Below are 19,450 nucleotides of genomic sequence, written 5' to 3'. Positions count from 1 at the left end.
ATAAAGAAGACCATAGAAGAATTGATACTTTTGAGTCATGGTGTTGGAGGAGAATATTGAAAGTGCCATGGGCTGCCAAAAGAGCCAATAGATCCATTTTGGAAGAAGTGCAGCCAGAGTGCTCCTTAGAGGCCAAGATGACCAAACTTCGTCTCTCATACTTTGGACATATTATCAGGAGGAACCAGTCACTGGAGAAGGGTATCATGTTTGGTAAGGTGGAGGGTCAGAGGAAAAGAGGAAGGATGGATTGGCCAAGTGGCAGCATCGATGGACTCAAGCATGGCAACAATAGTGAGGTTGGCCCAGGATCAGGCAGTGTTTCATTCTGCTGTGCATAAGGTCGCTATGGGTCAGTACTGACTCGATGGCACCTAACAACAAGGCAAGGCAATGTGCTTTACACACATTCTTGTCATTTAATCTTCAAAAGTTTTATAGAGGTGGCATTCAACGACTTAGTGCTTGAAACATTAGCCTAAGAATACACAGTAAGGCACGTAATGAATCAAGACTCAAACCGGCTATATGACTGACTCCAGGGCCTGCATTCTATCTAACCCCTTCTCCATGTTCTTAATTCATAATTAGAAAATATATGCTTTTTTTGGTTAAACTTAATCACAACACTGAGAAGCATTTTAAGCTTAAATGAAAAAAGTTGGTGCCTATAAGTTATTAAAGTTTTTCAATCCCACTTAATTGATTCATCTTAAATGAATATAGTTAAAAACAAAATTAGCTTTTTATATACACAACTGTACCTATTACCAACCTACCTACACATATAAACACATAAACATAACAAACAAAAATATTTACATACTGATTAATTTTCCTGCCATGTCTTTGTTGGACCTTGATTCCTTGGGGTGTTTATAGAGATACATTACTGCTCGTCCAATTCCACTATGTTTCAGAGTCTCCTGGCTCACACTAGGTAGCTAGAAAACATAAACACATATACACATATTAATCACTCAGAAATTTGGAAACTTGCTAATCTATTCTAGAAGATCTCCAAGACCTCTTTAATGAGCACAAAAGAACAACTAACAGAAATATCCATTTTCAGGATCTGTACAAATTGAACCCAAAGACACTTTGTGTTCACATTTTATTAGTTATGTCCCTTTTTTCCACCCACTCTTCTGGCAGACTACAGCAGAGAGAATGTACAAAATGCATGGCAAAATATATAGGTTCTGATAATTAATACATATCACATCAGACAATTAATAAAGAGCAAATAGATTATTTGTTTCTAACCTCTTGCAGAATCTTCAACAGCTCCTCCCGAATCTTTAGTGCTGGCAAACTCCTATCTGGTAAAGGTGAGAGCCATTCTTTGATGGCAGACATCACACCACTGTCGATAAATGTTTCTTTTAGGTCCTGCCTGCAATAATAACATTTTTTGTCTTTAAAGTGAGGGCTACGAACTACGGTTCTTCTCTATCTTCCTCTGACTTTTGTTTCAAATTTGGTGACATATCAAAAGGTGCTTTTAAAGAGTTACTCATTAAATTCAGTATTTTATGAATACTTCTCTGGCTTCAAAAGCAATATAAAATTTAAACCTTACTTTCAATAAACACAAACACTTGACAGGCAAAGATGACTACTTAAACACCTCCTTGTCAAAAACACAAACTACTAAGTCAATGCTGGTATAAATGGTACAGACAAGAATAAGCACCTGAATATCACGACTAAAAAAAATTGTTTAATCAGAACAGTAAATACTCAAACTTTTTAAGGCAGTGGAGAATTTAAAATTATGTTATTCTTTGCAGGGCACCAAGGAGAATACCAGCAAAAAAACCCGCCAAATCATAAAACACTGATATTTTAAATTCTATTTATAGAATAAAAGTTATGTTAATTTCACTTATGTTAAAAGAAAGTATGATATGTTATATATATGAAACCTGCCAAAGACAGTTTAATGCTTGATGAGAGGTGCAAGAGCTGTGTGTGGTTGCCTGAACTGCACACAGCAACATGCTCCTTCCCATACCTCCCAGTCCCCATAACCTTGCCCTGTAGAAAAGGGTGGAAGAAACCACTTACTATGATGTTTTGGAGGACAAATCCAGTGCTACGCCCCAGGAAAAGTTGAAAAAAACTACAGGAAACTGATAAGAATCCTAATGAAGGCAAGAAATTGAAATAGATTTCTCAAAGCTTATGAAGTGCTCTCTGATGCAAAGAAAATTGAATTATATGACAAAGGAAGTTTTGGTTCCCCCATGGACATCTTTGATATGTTTTTTGGAGGTGGTGGAAGGACGCATAAAGAAAGGAGAGGGAGAATGTTGTACATCAACTCTCAGGAACACTTGTTAAGTGCTATCCTGTCAGTTCTGACTCTTAGCAACTCTGTACAGGGTTTCCAAGGAGCAGTGGGCGAGACTGAACTGCTGACCTTGCAGTTCAAACCGATCTTATGGTCCAATGAATGCTTATCCTACAGTGCCATACCAGAAAATTTATATAATGGTGCAACAAGAAAATTAGCTTTGCAAAAGAATGTGATCCATGGCAAATGTGAAGGTCAAGGTGGTAATAAAAGAGTAGAGTGCTGTCCTAATTACTGAGGTGTTGTTTTTGCATGCCATGGAGTCGGTTCCGACTCACAGCGACCCTGTACAGGGTTTCCGAGGCTGTAAATCTTTACGGGAGCAGAAAGCCTCATCTTTCTCCCACGGAACAGCTGATAGTTTCGAACTGCTGCCCTTGCGGTTCGCAGCCCGATTCATAACCACTACGCTACCAGAGCTCCTTAATTACTGAGTTACTGGGATGCAAATACAAATTCATCAGATAGAACCTTGAATGGTTCAGCAAACTCAGTCTGTATGCATGGAGTGACAGGGTCATGGGCAAGGCACCACCCCTAAAGATAGATGTACAGTTCACATTGATAAAGGCATGAAAGATGGCCAGAAGATAGCACTCCCTGGTGAAGACCAAAGGAGTCAGGCAATATAATTATTGTTTTAGATCAGTAGGACCATGCTGTTTTTACTAAACATGATGAAGACTTTTTCATGTGTCTAGACATAAAGCTGGATGAAGCATTGTATGGATTCCAAAAGCCAGTATCTGCTCTTGACAACAAAACCATAATCATCACCTCATCCAGGTGATATTGTCAAGCATGAGAATATTTAATGTGTGCTAAATGAAGGTATACAAGTTTATCATAGACCATATGCAAAGGGGTGCCTAATCATCTAATTTAAGGAGCTCTGGTACCACAGTGATTACAAGTCGGGCTGCTAACCTCAAGGCCAGCAGTTCGAAACTACCAGTCGTTTCATGGAAGAAAAACAAAGCTTTCTACTCCTGTAAAGATTTATAGCCTTGGAAACCCTATGCAGGGTCGCTATGAGTTGGAATCGACTCCATGGCACACCATCACCACCTATCATAGAATTTAAGATAAACTTTCCTGAGAGTGGCTTTCTCTTTCCTGATAAAACTGTCTTTGCTGGAAAAACTCCTACCTGAGAGGAAGGAAGTAGAAGAAATTGATGAGATGGATCAGGTAGAAATGGTGAACTTTGATGCAAGCAAGGAAAGACAGCGCCATCACCCCAGAGGTGGGGTTCAGTGTTAGAACTGTTAATGAGGGTAAGTGCCACTTACTGTTGGCATTTTAAATACAGTAGTGATTAAGCAAAGGACTGAAATCATAATATGCTCACTACTTGCTTTTGTTTTAATATTCAACTACAGTAGTGTTTTAAAGTTAAATGAATAAACTTAACTATAAAAGCTCTGAAAAGAAAAAGGTAGTTTTCTAGTTGCAGACTTTCTTGACCAAGTTGTTGGTTCACTGATATACTAGCACATTTCATCAGCCATCAAAATCAGTTTAATCAGAAAACAACGAATATGAAAATTGCACATAGAAGAAGCCCCAATGTCACAAAGGCTCACAAGAAAACTGTGCACACAGAAAAGTATGCACAAAGAAAACATGTCGTAGAAAAGTTAGGGTTAAGGTCCAGGTTCAGGTTCAAGTTTATTTGTACTATTGTGAATACAGGAGTTTTTCTATGAATGCATTTTTCCATGACCAGTTTTCTGTGTGGGCACTTTCCTTGTGTGCATTTATGACAGTTATGCTTTTCCTGTGCACAATTCCTGTGTAGACTTTTTCATATGTATGTGTTTTTTTAACAGAACCCAAAATAAAGTAGTGATTTAGTACATAGAGAAGCAAAGTTGACGCTTAAAAGTTCAGGAACATGCGAAAAATGAATGAAAAGTGCTTGGTTACAAGGTTCTATTAAGAAAAGGCATCATTATTCCAATGACATATTTATGATACAAGAGGACTCAAATACATTTGGTGGTCATATAAACCTTGTACCATCTACTTTCTTCCAAACAGTGTCTCCCTGGGCTTGCTCTGTTCCTATTCAAACTGGAAAAAAAGATGCAACTTACCAGAGCCCAAACTATCTAAAAAAACCCAAAATCAGCAGTTACTAAATTTTATTCATTATTATCACTTTAGTTGTTTGTTCTTTTTGTATCAAGCATCAAAGGTTTAAGAAAAATTAATGAGAAAGAAACAATTTAGAAAATTCTATCCACTATTATTGTTCTGGAAATTGACAGAAGGCTATCATTATTCAATATTTACAAAAGACTAGTGCATACTCTGAATATCCCATTTTTGTTGCTGTGTGCTGTCCAGTTGGTTCCAACTCATAGTGACTCTGTGTAGGGTTTCCAAAAGCAACTGGTGGGTTTGAGCTGCTGAATTCATGGCTACCAGTCCAGTGCTTATCCGATAGCATCACACCAGGGCTCCAACATTCCATTAAAAGGGGGGGAAAATTAGAAAGCAAAATACTTACTTCTTAAGGTGCATAACAACGGTAGGTAACAAAGTTAATTTTTTCAGTGCTGGCTTCTTTTGATTGTTTAACTGCCTGTCTTCCTATAAAAGGGTGGGAAGGAGAGAAAAATGATTTTTTTAAAATAGCAGTACTATTTATTACTAACCACTATAATTCTAAACCTTAAAATGAAAGAAACTGTCAGTTTCTCAGAGAAACAACTTTTCCTATAAGAAAGAATAACTGAAGAATGGATTTTTTACAGAGTCCCAGACTCTGAATCTGTGTTGCTCAAATCCCCAAAAAACTACTAGAGCAAATGCCTTTAACAATTACAAGTTAAGATAAATCATTTTTATTTAAAATAGTGGTATAACGGCTATGTTTTCAAAGAGTCTATTCAAGGTACAAGTTAAAGTCAGGGAAATTTGGTTTATATCAGGAATATTTTTTCAGGTATGAGGCTAATATGAAAATGGGATGTTATCATCAAAGATGGGTTACAGTATCTACTTGGACATTTTTTTCTTAATGTTTTCATTATGGAAAATTTAAAATATATACAAAAGTAGAATACAGAAAAACACACCCCTGTTATATACCTATCACCCAGTTTGAATTATTAGCCACACATAATCAGTCTTAATTTAGCTATCTAACTAGTTTTCCTTCTACTCTTTAATTATTTTCATTGAATCCATAATACTTCAGTAAGTTGTCTCTAAAAGATCAGGACATGCTTTATATATATGTAAAATGTAGCCAACTAAAACATTTAATATATTTTTAAAAATGCAATGAGTTAAATGCAGTCCCTTGATAAGAGGTGAGAGTTGAACAAAGGAGTTCTTAGCACCTTTTATAAATTAAAATTACTTACATGTTTAAAATTTAGAAAAGTATGCTTTATTACAAAAAACAAAGTATATTAAATATAGCTTAAGTAGGAGTTAAGCTCAAAGAAGAAAAAAGTCACCTAGCCAATTACATGAGGGAAAGAAAAGATGAGTCTAGAAGTGGACCACTCTAACCTCAGCAGCTTCATTCATCTTGATGATCATGGCGCTCACAACATCATCTGCATCACTAATAAAAGTGCCACCATCACGGTTGCGTCTGCGCTTGCCACTCATGCTTTTCTTCCGCTGCAGCATCATTTCAAAATCTGACATGAAATCCATACTAAACAGCAACACAAAAAAAGCTGAAAAGACCTAAATACAAGTTATCCTTTACATACATATTTCATTTTTATCACAAGTAAGACCCACCAACTTCCTCAATACTAATGAAGTGCTACCTTCTTTTTTAAAAAAGTGCAAGGAGCTGTGTTGTTGTTATTGTCAAGTCAGCTCCAAATCATGGTGATCTTATGTGCTAACAAAATGTTGCCTAATCCTAAACCACCTATTCACAATTCAACTTTTTCTCCATTTATCATGAAGTTGCTTATCAATCCAATTTTGAGGATTTTCTTTTTCTTCACATTCAGGAGTAATCCTTTCATCAGCAAGTGCTTAATGTCATCTTCGTTTTTTGGCAAGCTGTGTCATCTGCAAACGGCAGTTAATCAGTCTTGCTCTAATCCTGATGAAGTAGTTTTCTTCATAAAGCTTATCTTCCTAAATTACGTGTACAGTATACAAATGAATTTAGGTGAAAGGATACAACCCTGCCATACACCTATGCCAATTTTAAATCATGCAGCATCCTTTATATTGTTCGAATGCCTTGTGATCTATGTAAAGACTCCACAAGAGTATAATCAGTGTTTTGGAATTACTGTTCTTCATAAGGTTCCCCATACAATCAAATTATATCACATATTTGATAAAATACAGGCAAACATCTTTCTAGTATTCTCTGGTTTGGACTAAGATACATCTGAAATTAGCAGTGAAAACCCTTCCCCACGTTCTTTTCTGAATATAGCTTGGCCTTCTAGAAGTTCTCTCCTGATATACGGCTACATTCATGTTTTAATTACCTTTAGCAAAATTTGTCAGCATGTGATATTAATGATACTGTGCTATAATTTTCTCATCCCCTTTGATCACCTTTTCTTATATCTCTTACTGTGGCTGCCCTTTCAACTTTCTTACAGTAGACAAGTCTTTCAGTGTTGCATCTGTTTGTTGAGCAAGTCAGTTGATATTCTGTGAATTCCTCGAGTCTTGTTTTCACCAATGCCTTCAATACAGCTTGAACTTCTTACTTCAGTAACAGATATTGCTTTCAGTGGTTACTGAACATCAACCAGTTCTTTTTGGTAAAATAACCCCGTGTAGTCCTTCTACCTTCTTTTTTAAAAAACTGTTTTATTTTGAATTATGAGATAGTTTACATGGGAGAACATTTGTTTTACATTCATCCTATCATACATCGTTTCATTGTCATAGTTACAATCCCCTCCATGAATCATCAACCAACCAAAGGGTACACCCCACAAGCCTGGCCCCTGGTCATCAGCACACAGTCTCTCTCCCTCTCTGGGTCTAGAGCTCTCAGCTACTCCATCTCTCCATGTCATCGTCTCTGCCTCCATCTCTGGCGTCACTGTTTCTCTGGGTAGGGTCCCGCACTCCACTCTTATCCCTTGATGGTCCCAGGGGACTCCGCATCTGGCCTGCAAAGTCAACCACTCCCCTCCTTTTGCTACAAAATGTCTATCTATACATTTCCAACCCTCACAGTCAGTCCTGATAGTAATTATTCACTATTGTACCACATGAGTACTATCCCCAGCTCCTTTCATCAGTCTCGCCCAGACAGATTGGATACTTCCATCTTCTTTTGATGCTTCTTGAATTTTTGCACATAAATCCTTCAAAAATGCAATTCAAGTTTTGAATTTATCTTCCATTTTCAAACTGAGAAATGATGATTGTTTTCTTCCTTTTGGGTTTTATAACTCTATGTCTTTGTACATGCCATCAAAATACTTGGTCTTCTCAAGATGCTCTTTGAAATCTTTTGTTGAGCTCTTTTGTCTCATTTCTTTTCTTCTATTCCTTTTAGGTTCTGTAGGAGCAAGTTTCAATCATTCCTGACATCCACTTTCGTCTTTTCCTTTTTTCCGTCTTTTTAATGACCTCTTTCTTTCTTCATGTGTTGATGTCTTTCTGCAACTCTTGTGGTCTTTGGTTCAGTTCATCAAATCTATTCTTGAGATGGTCTCATCGTCCAGAGCCAATGAAGAAACTCATTATCATCAGTCACGATAAAGCTGACAGGAACTACTCCTGCGTAAGTTCATGCTGAAGCTGAAGAAAACAGAAGCAATGCCACAAAAGTCGAAGTACAACCTTTAATATATTCTGGCTGAATTTAGAGACCATCTCAAGTGGTTACTATGTTTTAAAAAGAATGGATCATCCTAGACATGCTCAACTTCTGTGCTATTCTGTTGTATATTAAATGCTACTCATTTTAGAAGAGAGCATGGTAGCTCTGTAGAGTAAGTACTGACTTGTCAATCACAAGGTTGGCAGTTCAAGCCCACCAATGACTCCAAGGGAGAATGATGAGGCTTTCTACCCCCACCAAGATTTACAGCCTCAGAAACCTTATACAGCAGGGGTGGAAAACGTCCAGCCCACAGGCTGTATTGTTGCTGTTGTTAAGTGCCATCGAGTCGGTTCTGACCCATAGCAACCCTGTATAGGGTTTCCAAAGATCAGCTGGTGAGCCTGAACCGCCAACCTTGCAGTTCAAATGGCTATGCAGTCTGGTGCATTAACCCACAGCGCCACACCAGGACTCTGTATAAGACCCAAGAAATCATTTGGTCTGGCCCTGTCAAGGCAACCATAGTTCCAGCCATCACACTGATATTAAATGTCATCGAGTCTAGTGACCCTGGACAGGGTTTCCAAGGAGCGACTAATGAGCTTGAATTGCCAACCTTGCAGTTCAAATCAACTTTGCAGCCCGGGCACATTAACCCATAGCAACACTCCAGGATTCTATCACATTACTTTTGTTGTTGTTAAGTGCTACAGAGTCAGTTCTGACTCAAAGTGACCCTGTACAAGGTTTCCGAGGAGTGGCTGGTGAACTTGAACCGCTGACCCCGTGGTCCATCACATTAGGGGTGAGTTAATTAAAATTTTAACCAAATATTGTTGTTGTTAAGTGCCATTAAGTCGGTTCTGGCCCACAGTGACCCTGTATAGGGTTTCTGGGTAGTGGCTGGTAGCTTAAACTGCTGACTTTGTGGTTTAAACCAACTTTGCAGTTCAGCGCATTAACCTACAGCACCACACAAGCACTCCTAACCAAGTACGACAGGCTAATTTTTAAGTTGTTGGTTTTTTTTTTCAAGGTTAGTAGTTCAAGCTCATCAGTCACTCCTTAGAAATCCTATACAGGGTCACTAACGGTTGGAATCGACTCGACGGCACTTAATAACAACAATGTTGTATGGCTCAAGAACAATATTATAAATTTTGGCAGAAAAGAGCTCTCCACCCCTGCTATACCGGGTTGCTATAAGTCAGAACTGACTCCATAGCACTTAACAACTAGTTTTGGCCTTTTCATATATCATATTCACATTTGTGTATATTAGTTTAAGAAGGAGTTTTCATTTACGGGACACAACTATGATATTTCAATTTTAGTTCTCTTTCTTTTTTGGAATAGGAGGGTGTTCAGTTTTATGAGTATTTTTATTATTTATATATAATGCACTACAGTGAACTACTTAACAAGACCCTTCTAGCCATTGTTTTTATAACTACCACTGACTGACTAGCTTTGTTGTTTTTAACTGCTGTGGAGTTGGTTCCAACTTATGGAGCCCTGTATACGGTTTCCAAGTAACAGCTGCTGAGTTTAAACTAAAACACTGTGGTTCAAACTGACCTTGCAATCCAATGCTTATAATACAGCACTACACCAGGATGTTGTTGTTGTTTTAGGTGCCATCAAGTCAGGGACTACACAAATTATTAGATGCTTGTGACTCACCAAGGAGATTAAATAGTTTGCCAATAAACTAAGAGGCATCTTTGTGGAGTGGGACCATTCAAATAAGTTCCATGGAACCCTAAGAAGAGAATTGGTCAATCCTACTAGTTTTAAAAGGAGCCATCCCAAAATTAGAAAAGGGAAGATCTCAATATAGTCAAGAAAAAAGAGCTAGAAGGGGAGCATACCCTGTGGACACGAGATTCAGCAGACAGCTATAACACCAGAGACAGAGAAGTAGTGGCAGACAAGGAGGGGAAACAGGCAACAAAACCAGGAGTTCAGCAAAAGATGGTACAGTGGACTTCCCAGCCCATGGAGCAAGAAAGGTGAATGCCTTTAGGAAGGAAGCTTGCTGGTGGGAGCTAGGATTGCCAACCCACAGACCCAGAGCTGAGTACCTTTGGGCACAGGTTTACAGGTGGAATGGGGTGCCTTTGGGCATTTATTAGTTGTTTTCATAGCGACTTCATAGGGTTTCCAAGGAGTGGCTATTGAGTTTTAACCACCAACTTTGTGGTAAAGTGATTATCCTATAGTGTCACAACAGGACTCCTTGGGCTTTTATGTTGTCATTAAGTGCTGTAGAGTCGGTTCCAACTCACAGTGACCCTGTATAGGGTTTCCAAGGAGCAGCTGGTGAGCCTGAACAGCTGACCTTGCAGTTCAAATGGCTTTGCAGTCTGGCACATTAACCCACAGCACCACACCAGGACTCCTGGGCATTTATAGGCAGAACTAAATGAGTTTTGTAACACTCGCCAGAGTAGGGCAGAGGCCAAAGAGCTAAGAGACACCAAGTACTTGAGTGTGTTTGTGGACACTGCTGAAAAGAGGCTATCCTGGTCAAAGAACTGTATCCTGCTTGAATCTTTCCTTATCCTGAGCTGTAAACTGTTAAGTCCTAATAAACCCCATAATCATGAGATCTATGTGGCCACTGCAATGAATTTTTAAATCAACACAGAAGCAGAGTGTAATGGGAGGGACCTGTTAGTGTCAGAATTGGTAAAAAAAAAAAAAAGTTGGAGGATGGAGGCATATTTAAACCTCCACCTCAAAGGAATCTCCCATTGTGAAGTTGCTGTTAAGTGCCAACAAGCTGTTTCTGATATAGCGCCCCTGTACAGGTTTAAAAAAAAGAGGCAAGTGAATCTGAAACACTGACCTTGCAGTATGCAGTACAGTGTCTATTCTAAAGTGCATCAAATCTATTCTTGAGAGGGTCTCATCATTAAGAGCCAGTAGAGAAACTTCGTATGATCAGTCAAGATAAACCTCACAGGAAACTGTTGTTAAGTGCCGTCAAGTCAGTTCCACCTCATAGTGACTCTGCATAGGATTCCTGAGTCAAGAAATCAAACGACATGCTGCATTAGGCAAATCTGCTGCACAAGATCTCTTTAAAGCGTTCAAGTGCAAAGATGTCAGTCTGAAGACTAAGGTGCACCTTACTCAAGTCACGGTATTTTTAATAGCCTCCTATGCATGTGAAAATTGGACAATAAATAAGGAACACCAAACAAGAATGGATGCATTTGAGTTATAGTGTTGGAAAGGCATACTACAGTACCATGCACTGCCTGAAGAACAAACAAATGTGTGCTGGTAGAAGCACATTCTTGCTCCTTAAAAGCTATCATAGTATGACTTCATCTCTCAGACTTTGGACATATTATCAGGAGGAACCAGTCCTTGGAAAAGGACACCATGCTTGGTAAAGGGGAGAGTCAAAGAAAAAGAGGTAGATCCCCAAGGTGATGGATCGGCACAGTGGAAGCAGCAATGAATGGGCTCAAGAGTTAATGATTGTGAAAACGGCACAGGACCAGGCAGTATTTTGTTCTCGTGTGCGTAAGGTGAATGAGTCGGAACTGACTCTATGGCAGCTAACGATAGCAATGTTATTTTTCCGAAGTGTTTACTTGATGAGCCATAAATTAAGGATCTAGAGCCAAATAAATGTAATTGAATAAATTAAGATATCTGGGCACCAGGCAAATAAAACAATACCAAATAATTAAGTAACAGCACTAAATATAGAGAAGTAGAGGGGGAAAATGGGACAGATTCTCTCCTATACTTAACCAGGAACTCAGTAAGAAAATACAAAGCCTCTATACCTCAAATCTTTTGAGTTGTCTTCAACAAATTCTTTTTAAAAAAAACAAACTTACTGTTTTCCTCTCTTTATGTTATCATCAGAATCTGAATCTTCTGCATTTTTTATGTGTGTTTCACCTTTTTCTTCTTCCAAATCTTCTTGGTTAAAACCCTAAAAGTCAGGGTAAGTTAAGCAAAGTTACAACAAGCTCCTTAAGGATTCTCTTTATATTGTTTTTAATTTTCTGCATGTTTTAAAAATACATATACATAGGAAAAAAAAAACAGTTATAAAAAACTATACAGCTAAGTTCTCTCCTACCCTTACAACCAATACTACCAATTTTCTTTTAGATGTGAAGGAGCTCAAAATAAGTACTTGGTCTAAGGAGAGACTTCTGCCAAAGATGCAGGCCTTAGTGCTTTTTTTTCCCTCTCCTATTTACTGCTTATTCTGAGCTGACTTTCAAAAGTCATCTACCAAGCATACCTCAGGAAGTCTATAGGAACCCTCCTTCCTTCCTCTCACAGAATGCTCCCTAACAATATCCCTAAGATAGGCTATTAGACTCAAACTTAACAATTAGCAGACTAATGTTAAAGATTTTTTATTGTGTTGTGTCTGTTAAAGCATGCTTTTATAAATGTCAACCAATCAGATTATTCTTGTAAATTCCTGGATTCTCTGTATTTAAATTCAGTGAGAATTTCCTTTTGCTGCAGTACTTTTGTGATGCCTTACAGGGGACTGTCTGTCCTAGATTATTTTGTTTCTTCAAAAATGTAAAGTTTTGTTAAATTTTAATAAAAAGTCCCAGTTTTCTATTCGATATTTCTTGTTGTCAGAAGTGGGATTATTTTCAGTAGCCCCAAGTGGACAAGGATCTGGAGTTCAGGCACCAAAATGAATCTACAAAAGTTCATCCACTTCTATGAATTCTCAGGACAGTCTAGAGTAAATTCCATTGGAATCTTGAGCTCCACTTTCTTGCGTTGAGCTCTGAGAATTTTTGAATTCTAGTTTTGTTTTGTCAATTTCCATTTTGGTCTTATTAAGATTTGTTGTCAAATTTTGGCTCTGCTACTGGCAGTATTATGAAGTTCTAAGTAATTTATTATCCTAATTTTTGAGTTTGAGAAACTCAGGCTCTATAAACCAGCAAGATATAAATAGTACAGGATGACTAGTAAATGCCAGTAGGGAAATTGCCAGCCATGAAAGATCAGTTCAAGACTCCTGTGTCAGGATAATCCAGTTCAGGGGATGGGCCAGAAGCATAAGGCACATACTGGTGCAAACAAAATACTGTCCAAACCACACGGAGATTTCCATCAGAATTTTGTGTCTGAGAGTCCAAAACACTTTGAATAAACTCAAACCTTCTTTTAAGATGTTGTTCTGAAGTGTCATCAAGTTGGTTCTGACTGACAGTCACTATATATAGGGTTCCTGAAGAGTGGCTGTTGGATATGAACCACCAACTTTGCAGTTAGCAGTCCAGTGCTTATATCCTACAGTACCACCAGGAAAGCCATGTCTGGAGATAATGGGTCATTCCCTACTGAGTCTCTGGCCCAAAATAGGGGCAAACACTGTGGTTCAGATGTTTGTACCCATCTGCTATGCATTTTCTCACTAGACAGTCTGGGAAATGGGTAGCCACTTACTTTACGGTTCTTTTGAATTATATAAACTGAATCTTCTGTGTAGCCAGTTAAAAATGAAAGGCTCAATGAAACAGAAACAATGAGATGCTTTTTTTTTTTAAATTGGAGTTCTGAAACTTCTAGATGTAATGAAAGTAAAATTATTTCTCTAGGGGAAAATGTTTCAAAATTATATCAAACAGGGATTTGCAATGGAGTCCTGGTGCGACTCTATAGGGTAAGAACTGGATTGCTAATCAAAAGGTAGGTAGTTCAAACCCACCATTCGCTCCTTGGAAACCTTCTACAGGGTTATTATGAGTTGGAACTGAAACCACGGCACTTTAGCAACAAAAACTCAAGCTGTCCGGGGATCATCTCCACTGCTAGCTGACTTTCTTTTGTATCCTTTTCTGCCTCCATGCTTCTGTGACGCTACTAAAGATTTTACTAATACTTTGTCTGAACTTCCTTTTTCTCCAAAGAATCTGAGTAAATGAAAGCTATTACTAAAATGCCTTTTAAAATCCATCCCAGTGTAGATACTGAAGATCCTCCCATATTACTATTATCCCTTGGACATGTCCGAGATTACATAAATTGCTGATGTTTTCCAAAACTGATGAAAGACCCTTACAAGTATGCTAAGGAATTGAAAATTCTTGTTGAGTGGAGTTCACAAAAGCAATGTTCTACATTATATTTTAGTGAGTAGCAACTGAGATCTTAAAGCTCAAAAGTGGAGCTGCTCCAGAAGTGGGCAAGAGGTGTAAAGATGGTTTACACCTCGCATGAACAAGTTGTGGATAGCTGGGATTGATCCATTATGTCCTGGGGCTACTGGAACACTTAATGCAGTATTCATATTTCTCCTAAATTCTGAACTTTCAGCTCTAGCAAGAAGGCACTGACTAGATTAGAAAGCAGCTCTCACGGCAGATCTGGCTAGTATAGTTTACGAGCTTTCTCACACTTTGGAAGCTAATTATAACAATTACAATCTCCTAACCAGCAGAACGTAGTCCTGGCGTGGCGCTGTGGGTTAATGCGCCAGACTGCAAAGCCATTTGAACTGCAAGGTTGGCGGTTCAAGCTCACCAGCTGCTCCTTGGAAACCCTTTACAGGGTCGCTATGGGTCGGAACTGAATTGATGGCACTTAACAACAACTAGCAGAACAAATTGAAACCTTCTGGAAGCACTAAACCGAGCACTTGCAATTACTGCAAGAAACCCAGGCATTACAAAAAGGATTGCTATAAATTATATACTTAACAACAACTGAAACTGGCTTAACTACATTAAATTCTCTTAATACTGGATTAAGTCTCTTCATCACTTATCGTATTAGAGGAACGTTTTATAAACTTTTTAAAAATATGTTTGAACCCACTATACAGCTTTACTTGTTATGCAAAAGGTCATACATTTTGAAGAAATAGAAATTCCTTAAGGGAACAGCTGGGCTCTACACTTAGGTCAATGCCCCTGTCTGCCAATTATTCCTAATTTCATCATGCTTTCACATATACATTCTTTAAAAAAAAAATTCACAGAAGTAGAGGTTCAAGCTGTCTTCATGGTGAAGACATTGGTACTGGGTTTTGGCTATTACATGATAGTGACCTGGGTCTTTGGGGATTAAGGCAAGCAGCCGTCAATGAAAAGATGGTGCCCCACTTTATCTAGGGTCTTAAGAGCCTATCTGGTGACCATCGAACACAGACAAAAAAGCCCTTGAAGAAGACAAGTTATTCCTTTGTGGGCAACATGACTCCTCCTTACCCTGAAGATACGGTTCCATATATAGAAAGATGGAAAGTTGTTATGTCCATGCAGAAGTCACTCTTAAGAATATTGATTGGTGAATTTCTACAGACATTCTTGATCAGAAGTGGCACTGTGAAGCTTTAAAAATTAGGTGCTTGGTATAAAGGCAAGCTTCTGCCACAGATGTAGGCCTTATTCCCTTTTCTTTTCTGTCTACTACACATTCTGAGCTTTCAAACATCATCCAGGTATCTCAGGAAGTGTGCAGATACTCTCCTTCTTTCCTCTCCCTTCCTCTCATACTAGGAAGAACATTCAGTTCTGACTGGCCCTCTGTTAAGTGACTCAAACTTTTAAATTATTGTTGTTAAGTGCCGTCGAGTCAATTCCAATCCACAGGTACCCTGTATAGGGTTTTTAATTAGCAGACTAATATTTAAGGGGGTTTGCCATTGTCTTTGTATACTTTAAATGTCAACCAGGAGACAGTCAAATATAAGTTTATTTGTATTCTTGTACAGTGCATATGATTTGGCATTTTTCCTATTTTTCAGAGCAATTTGTTTGAACTGGTGTAACCTCTACAGTGTATATTCTCAACAATAACAAAAATTAATTATACAAAAACCTTGCAAAGCATACACTACAATTTATCAAGCTTATGATAAAATGCTATTTAGACTATTGAATTCATTTTTTTAAAGTCATCTGGAATTCTTTCTCTGTGAATTCTCAATATTCTATGACCAATTTCTGTTAGGTTGTTCATCATTTTCCCACTGGTGTACAAAAACACTTTAAAAAATTAGGGAAATTAGTCCTCCATGACAGAAACTGCACAATCCCCAATTATTTATATAGTTTGGATTTACTTTTCATAATGTTTTCCAGGCATAATTTTTTCTCATTTTTATGTAACTGAAATGGTTAATCTTTTCTTTACAGCATTTAATTTTTGTGCCACACTTAAACAACCTTCCCAAATGGTTCACCTATTATGCTGTTTTTCTCACTAAACTGAACCTATAACCAATTTACAATGAACTCCTCAACAAAACTAGGATTGTTGTTAAGTGCCGTCGAGTTGGTTGCGACTCACAGCGACCCTGTGTAAGGTTTCTGAGGTGCAGCTGGTGAGTTTGCACAGCAGACCTCGCAGCTCAAACCGTCCTTGTGGCCTAGTGTATTAACCTGCAGTACTGCACCTGATCCAGGACTAGGACAGTACAATCTTGCAATTAATTAAATGAGTATGAGCTCCATGAGGGCAATACCCACAGTAGTCTGGCATACAGCCTCCAGAATATTCATTGAGTGGTTTTTTTCCATCCTGTCTTCTTTAAGTTTACTTTTTTAGTTTTACCAACTTGAATTAGAGTCTAAATTCATCTACTCACATTCTCTTGCTTTAGCAATAATACAAATCCCTTCTTTTGACCCAAAAACTGTTTAACAAGAAGGTTTTAAACTTCTAAATAGCACGGGTATTTTGGTTGATAATTTTATTATAAAATTTCAATTTCATTGCTTTATATTCATAAAATATCTACCCTTTGCAAATTTTTTTTATTTTTTGGGGGAAAGCATGGTTGAAAGATATACAGTCAAAGAATAGTCAAGTCCACCTTGAAAACTAAGACTAGAAACATAAACTCCCAATTATCAAATTATGTATGAGAGTTGCAAGGATACATAGAGACCAGCAGGAAAGGTAGTTTAGATACACATGACTCAAGACAAAGATGGCACTGCAGATTAGTGGTGAAGGATGACCTTTTTAATAAATGGTCCTGGGTCAACTGGATATTCCAAATGGGAAAAAATCTTGACTACTACGTTATGCTACACAAAAAATCAATTCCAGGTAGACTATAAACTTAAATGAAGAAGACAAAATAATAATAGAGCTTCTATAAGGTAACTCAGTAAAATAGCTTCATGATCTTGAATGTAAGCAAGCATTCAAAAAGCATTCACACACACACACACACAAAAGCTTTCATCATAAAGGAAAATAACGTTAAATTTGATCTATATTAAAATTAACTACTTTTGGACTCCTGGTATAGTGCTGTCAGATAAGCAATGGACTGCTAACCAAAAGGTGAGCAGTTCAAACCCACTAGTTGTTCCTTGGAAACCCTATATAAGGTAGTTATGAGTTGGAACCATCTTAATGGCACTTAACAATAACAACAATGCATCCCAAGACTTCATTAAGAAAGTAAAAAGACAAGTCACAAAATGGAAGAAAATATTTAAAAAAAAATTTTATAACCAGTAAAGGGCTTGCATTCAGATTATATAAAGAGACTCATCTGTGGTTATTCTGTCCTGCTTTTTCTATCAGTTACATTCCAGTTGGATTACAAATTTCTCCATTTTTCTATGTAGTTTTATCCATGTTTGTTTTATATATACATATGTAAAACTGGGATACCAGGTACATATAATTTTAAAATCTTTTCTCTAAAGTGAGCTTCTTTATCTGAATTCAGGTTTTCTGTTTTTAATGCCTTAAGAACTACTTCTCTCAGACAATAGTATAGCTAATTTTGGTTAACCCACTGAACACATGAAATCTTTTCCATCACTTCTGTTTCAGATAAACCTTTTGGAATCAGAGTATACCAGTCTAACAATCTTTGTTCTTTAATTGAAGCAGTTAGTATATTTAATGAAATGTATTATAAAATCAGGGTTTACATCTGCTAGGGAATCTCTGGGTGGTACAAATGGTCAGTGTGTTCAGTTGCTAACCAAAAGTTGGAGGTTCTAGTCCACTTTTCTTCCCTCAAGTAGCCTTTAAGATTTCCTTGTTTTCTTTGGTTTCTTGCAGTTTCATTACGTATTTTAACTGTAGAGTTACTTTTATTTATCCTGCATGTGGTTTGTTGGGCTTCTTGAGTCTTATGTGGCTTTATGTATTGTTTCTTTAAATAATTGTTTTCTTCTATGTATATTTTTCCCTCTCCTTCTGGAATTCTAATTTGCCATTTTAAACATTCTCATATATAATCTAGCAGAAGAAAGAGCATGCTTTCTGCTCAGATAAAGATTTAAAGCCTTGGAAACACTATAAGGGGTTGCTATGAGTTGGAACTTATGACACAGCAATTAAGAACAAAAACATATATAATTTATGTCGCTTAATCTCTTACATCCACCACTCGTCTGTCAGTTTGTTGTACTGTGGTGGCTTGTGAGTTGCTGTGCCACCAGTATTTCAAGTACCAGCAGGGCCAACAATGGTGGACTAACAGACAAAGACAGATTAGGAAAAAAGAGTGATGAACTACTTCCGAATATTTAAGTCACTGAAAACCTTATGAGTAGCAGAGAAACACTGTCAGATATAGTGCCAGAAAATGAACCTCTCAGGTTGGAAGGCACTCAAAATGTGACTGGGGAAGAGCTGCCTCCTCAAAGTAGAGCTGACCATGATGAACCGAAAGGAGTAAAGCCCGTGGGTGAAAAGCCTGTGGGACCTTCATTTTCAGATGGGGCACAACTCAAAATGAAGAGAAACAGCTGTAAACATGCACTGAAAATCAGAACATGGAATGTACTAAGTATTTTATCTGGGAAAATTACAAGTTGTCAAAAAATGAAACGGAACACATAAACATCGATATGTTAAGCACTAGTGAGCTGAAATGGACTGGTATTGGCCATTTTGAATCTGACAACTACATGGTTTACTATGCCAAAAATAACAAATTGAAGAGGAATGATGTTGCATTCACTGTCACAAAGAATATCCAGATCAGTTATGAGGTACAACACTGTCTGTGATGAGATAATATCCATGCACCTATAGGGAAGCCCAGTTAATACCACTATCATTCAAATTTACGCACCAACCACTAAAGCCAATGAAGATGAAACAGAAGAATTCTACCAACTTCTTCAACCTAAAATCAATCAAGCATGCAATCAAGATGTATTGATCATTACTGGTGATTGGAATGCAAAGGTTGGGAGCAAAGAGGAAGGACCAGTAGTTGGAAAATATGGCCTTGGTGACAGAAATGATGCTGGAGATCACATGACAGAATTCTGCAAAACCAATAATTTGTTCATTTCAAATACCTTCTTTAG

At 37.7% G+C, this 19,450-nt stretch overlaps 1 protein-coding gene and 1 pseudogene across 1 annotated transcript in view; one reads left to right on the top strand and one right to left on the bottom strand.

Annotated features, from left to right (window-relative positions):
- The window catches only part of IWS1 (IWS1 homolog (S. cerevisiae)), a 75,341-nt gene that overhangs the window by 14,095 nt on the left and 41,796 nt on the right, over positions 1–19,450 (bottom strand). The window contains exons 7-11 of the mRNA XM_006876204.1: positions 12,008–12,105; positions 5,891–6,041; positions 4,878–4,960; positions 1,270–1,399; positions 827–944 (exon numbers count right to left, since the gene is read on the bottom strand). Coding sequence (XP_006876266.1) covers positions 827–944; positions 1,270–1,399; positions 4,878–4,960; positions 5,891–6,041; positions 12,008–12,105 — 580 coding nt within the window. The remainder of the gene's footprint in view (positions 1–826; positions 945–1,269; positions 1,400–4,877; positions 4,961–5,890; positions 6,042–12,007; positions 12,106–19,450) is intronic.
- LOC102818111 lies at positions 2,542–3,625 on the top strand (annotated as a pseudogene).

This window comes from Chrysochloris asiatica, unplaced genomic scaffold, assembly GCF_000296735.1.
Source record: "Chrysochloris asiatica unplaced genomic scaffold, ChrAsi1.0 scaffold00363, whole genome shotgun sequence".
Classification (NCBI taxonomy): Eukaryota; Metazoa; Chordata; class Mammalia; order Afrosoricida; family Chrysochloridae; genus Chrysochloris; species Chrysochloris asiatica.
The sequence above is the reverse complement of the archived record's forward strand: the minus strand, read 5'-3'. Positions and strand labels throughout refer to the sequence as shown.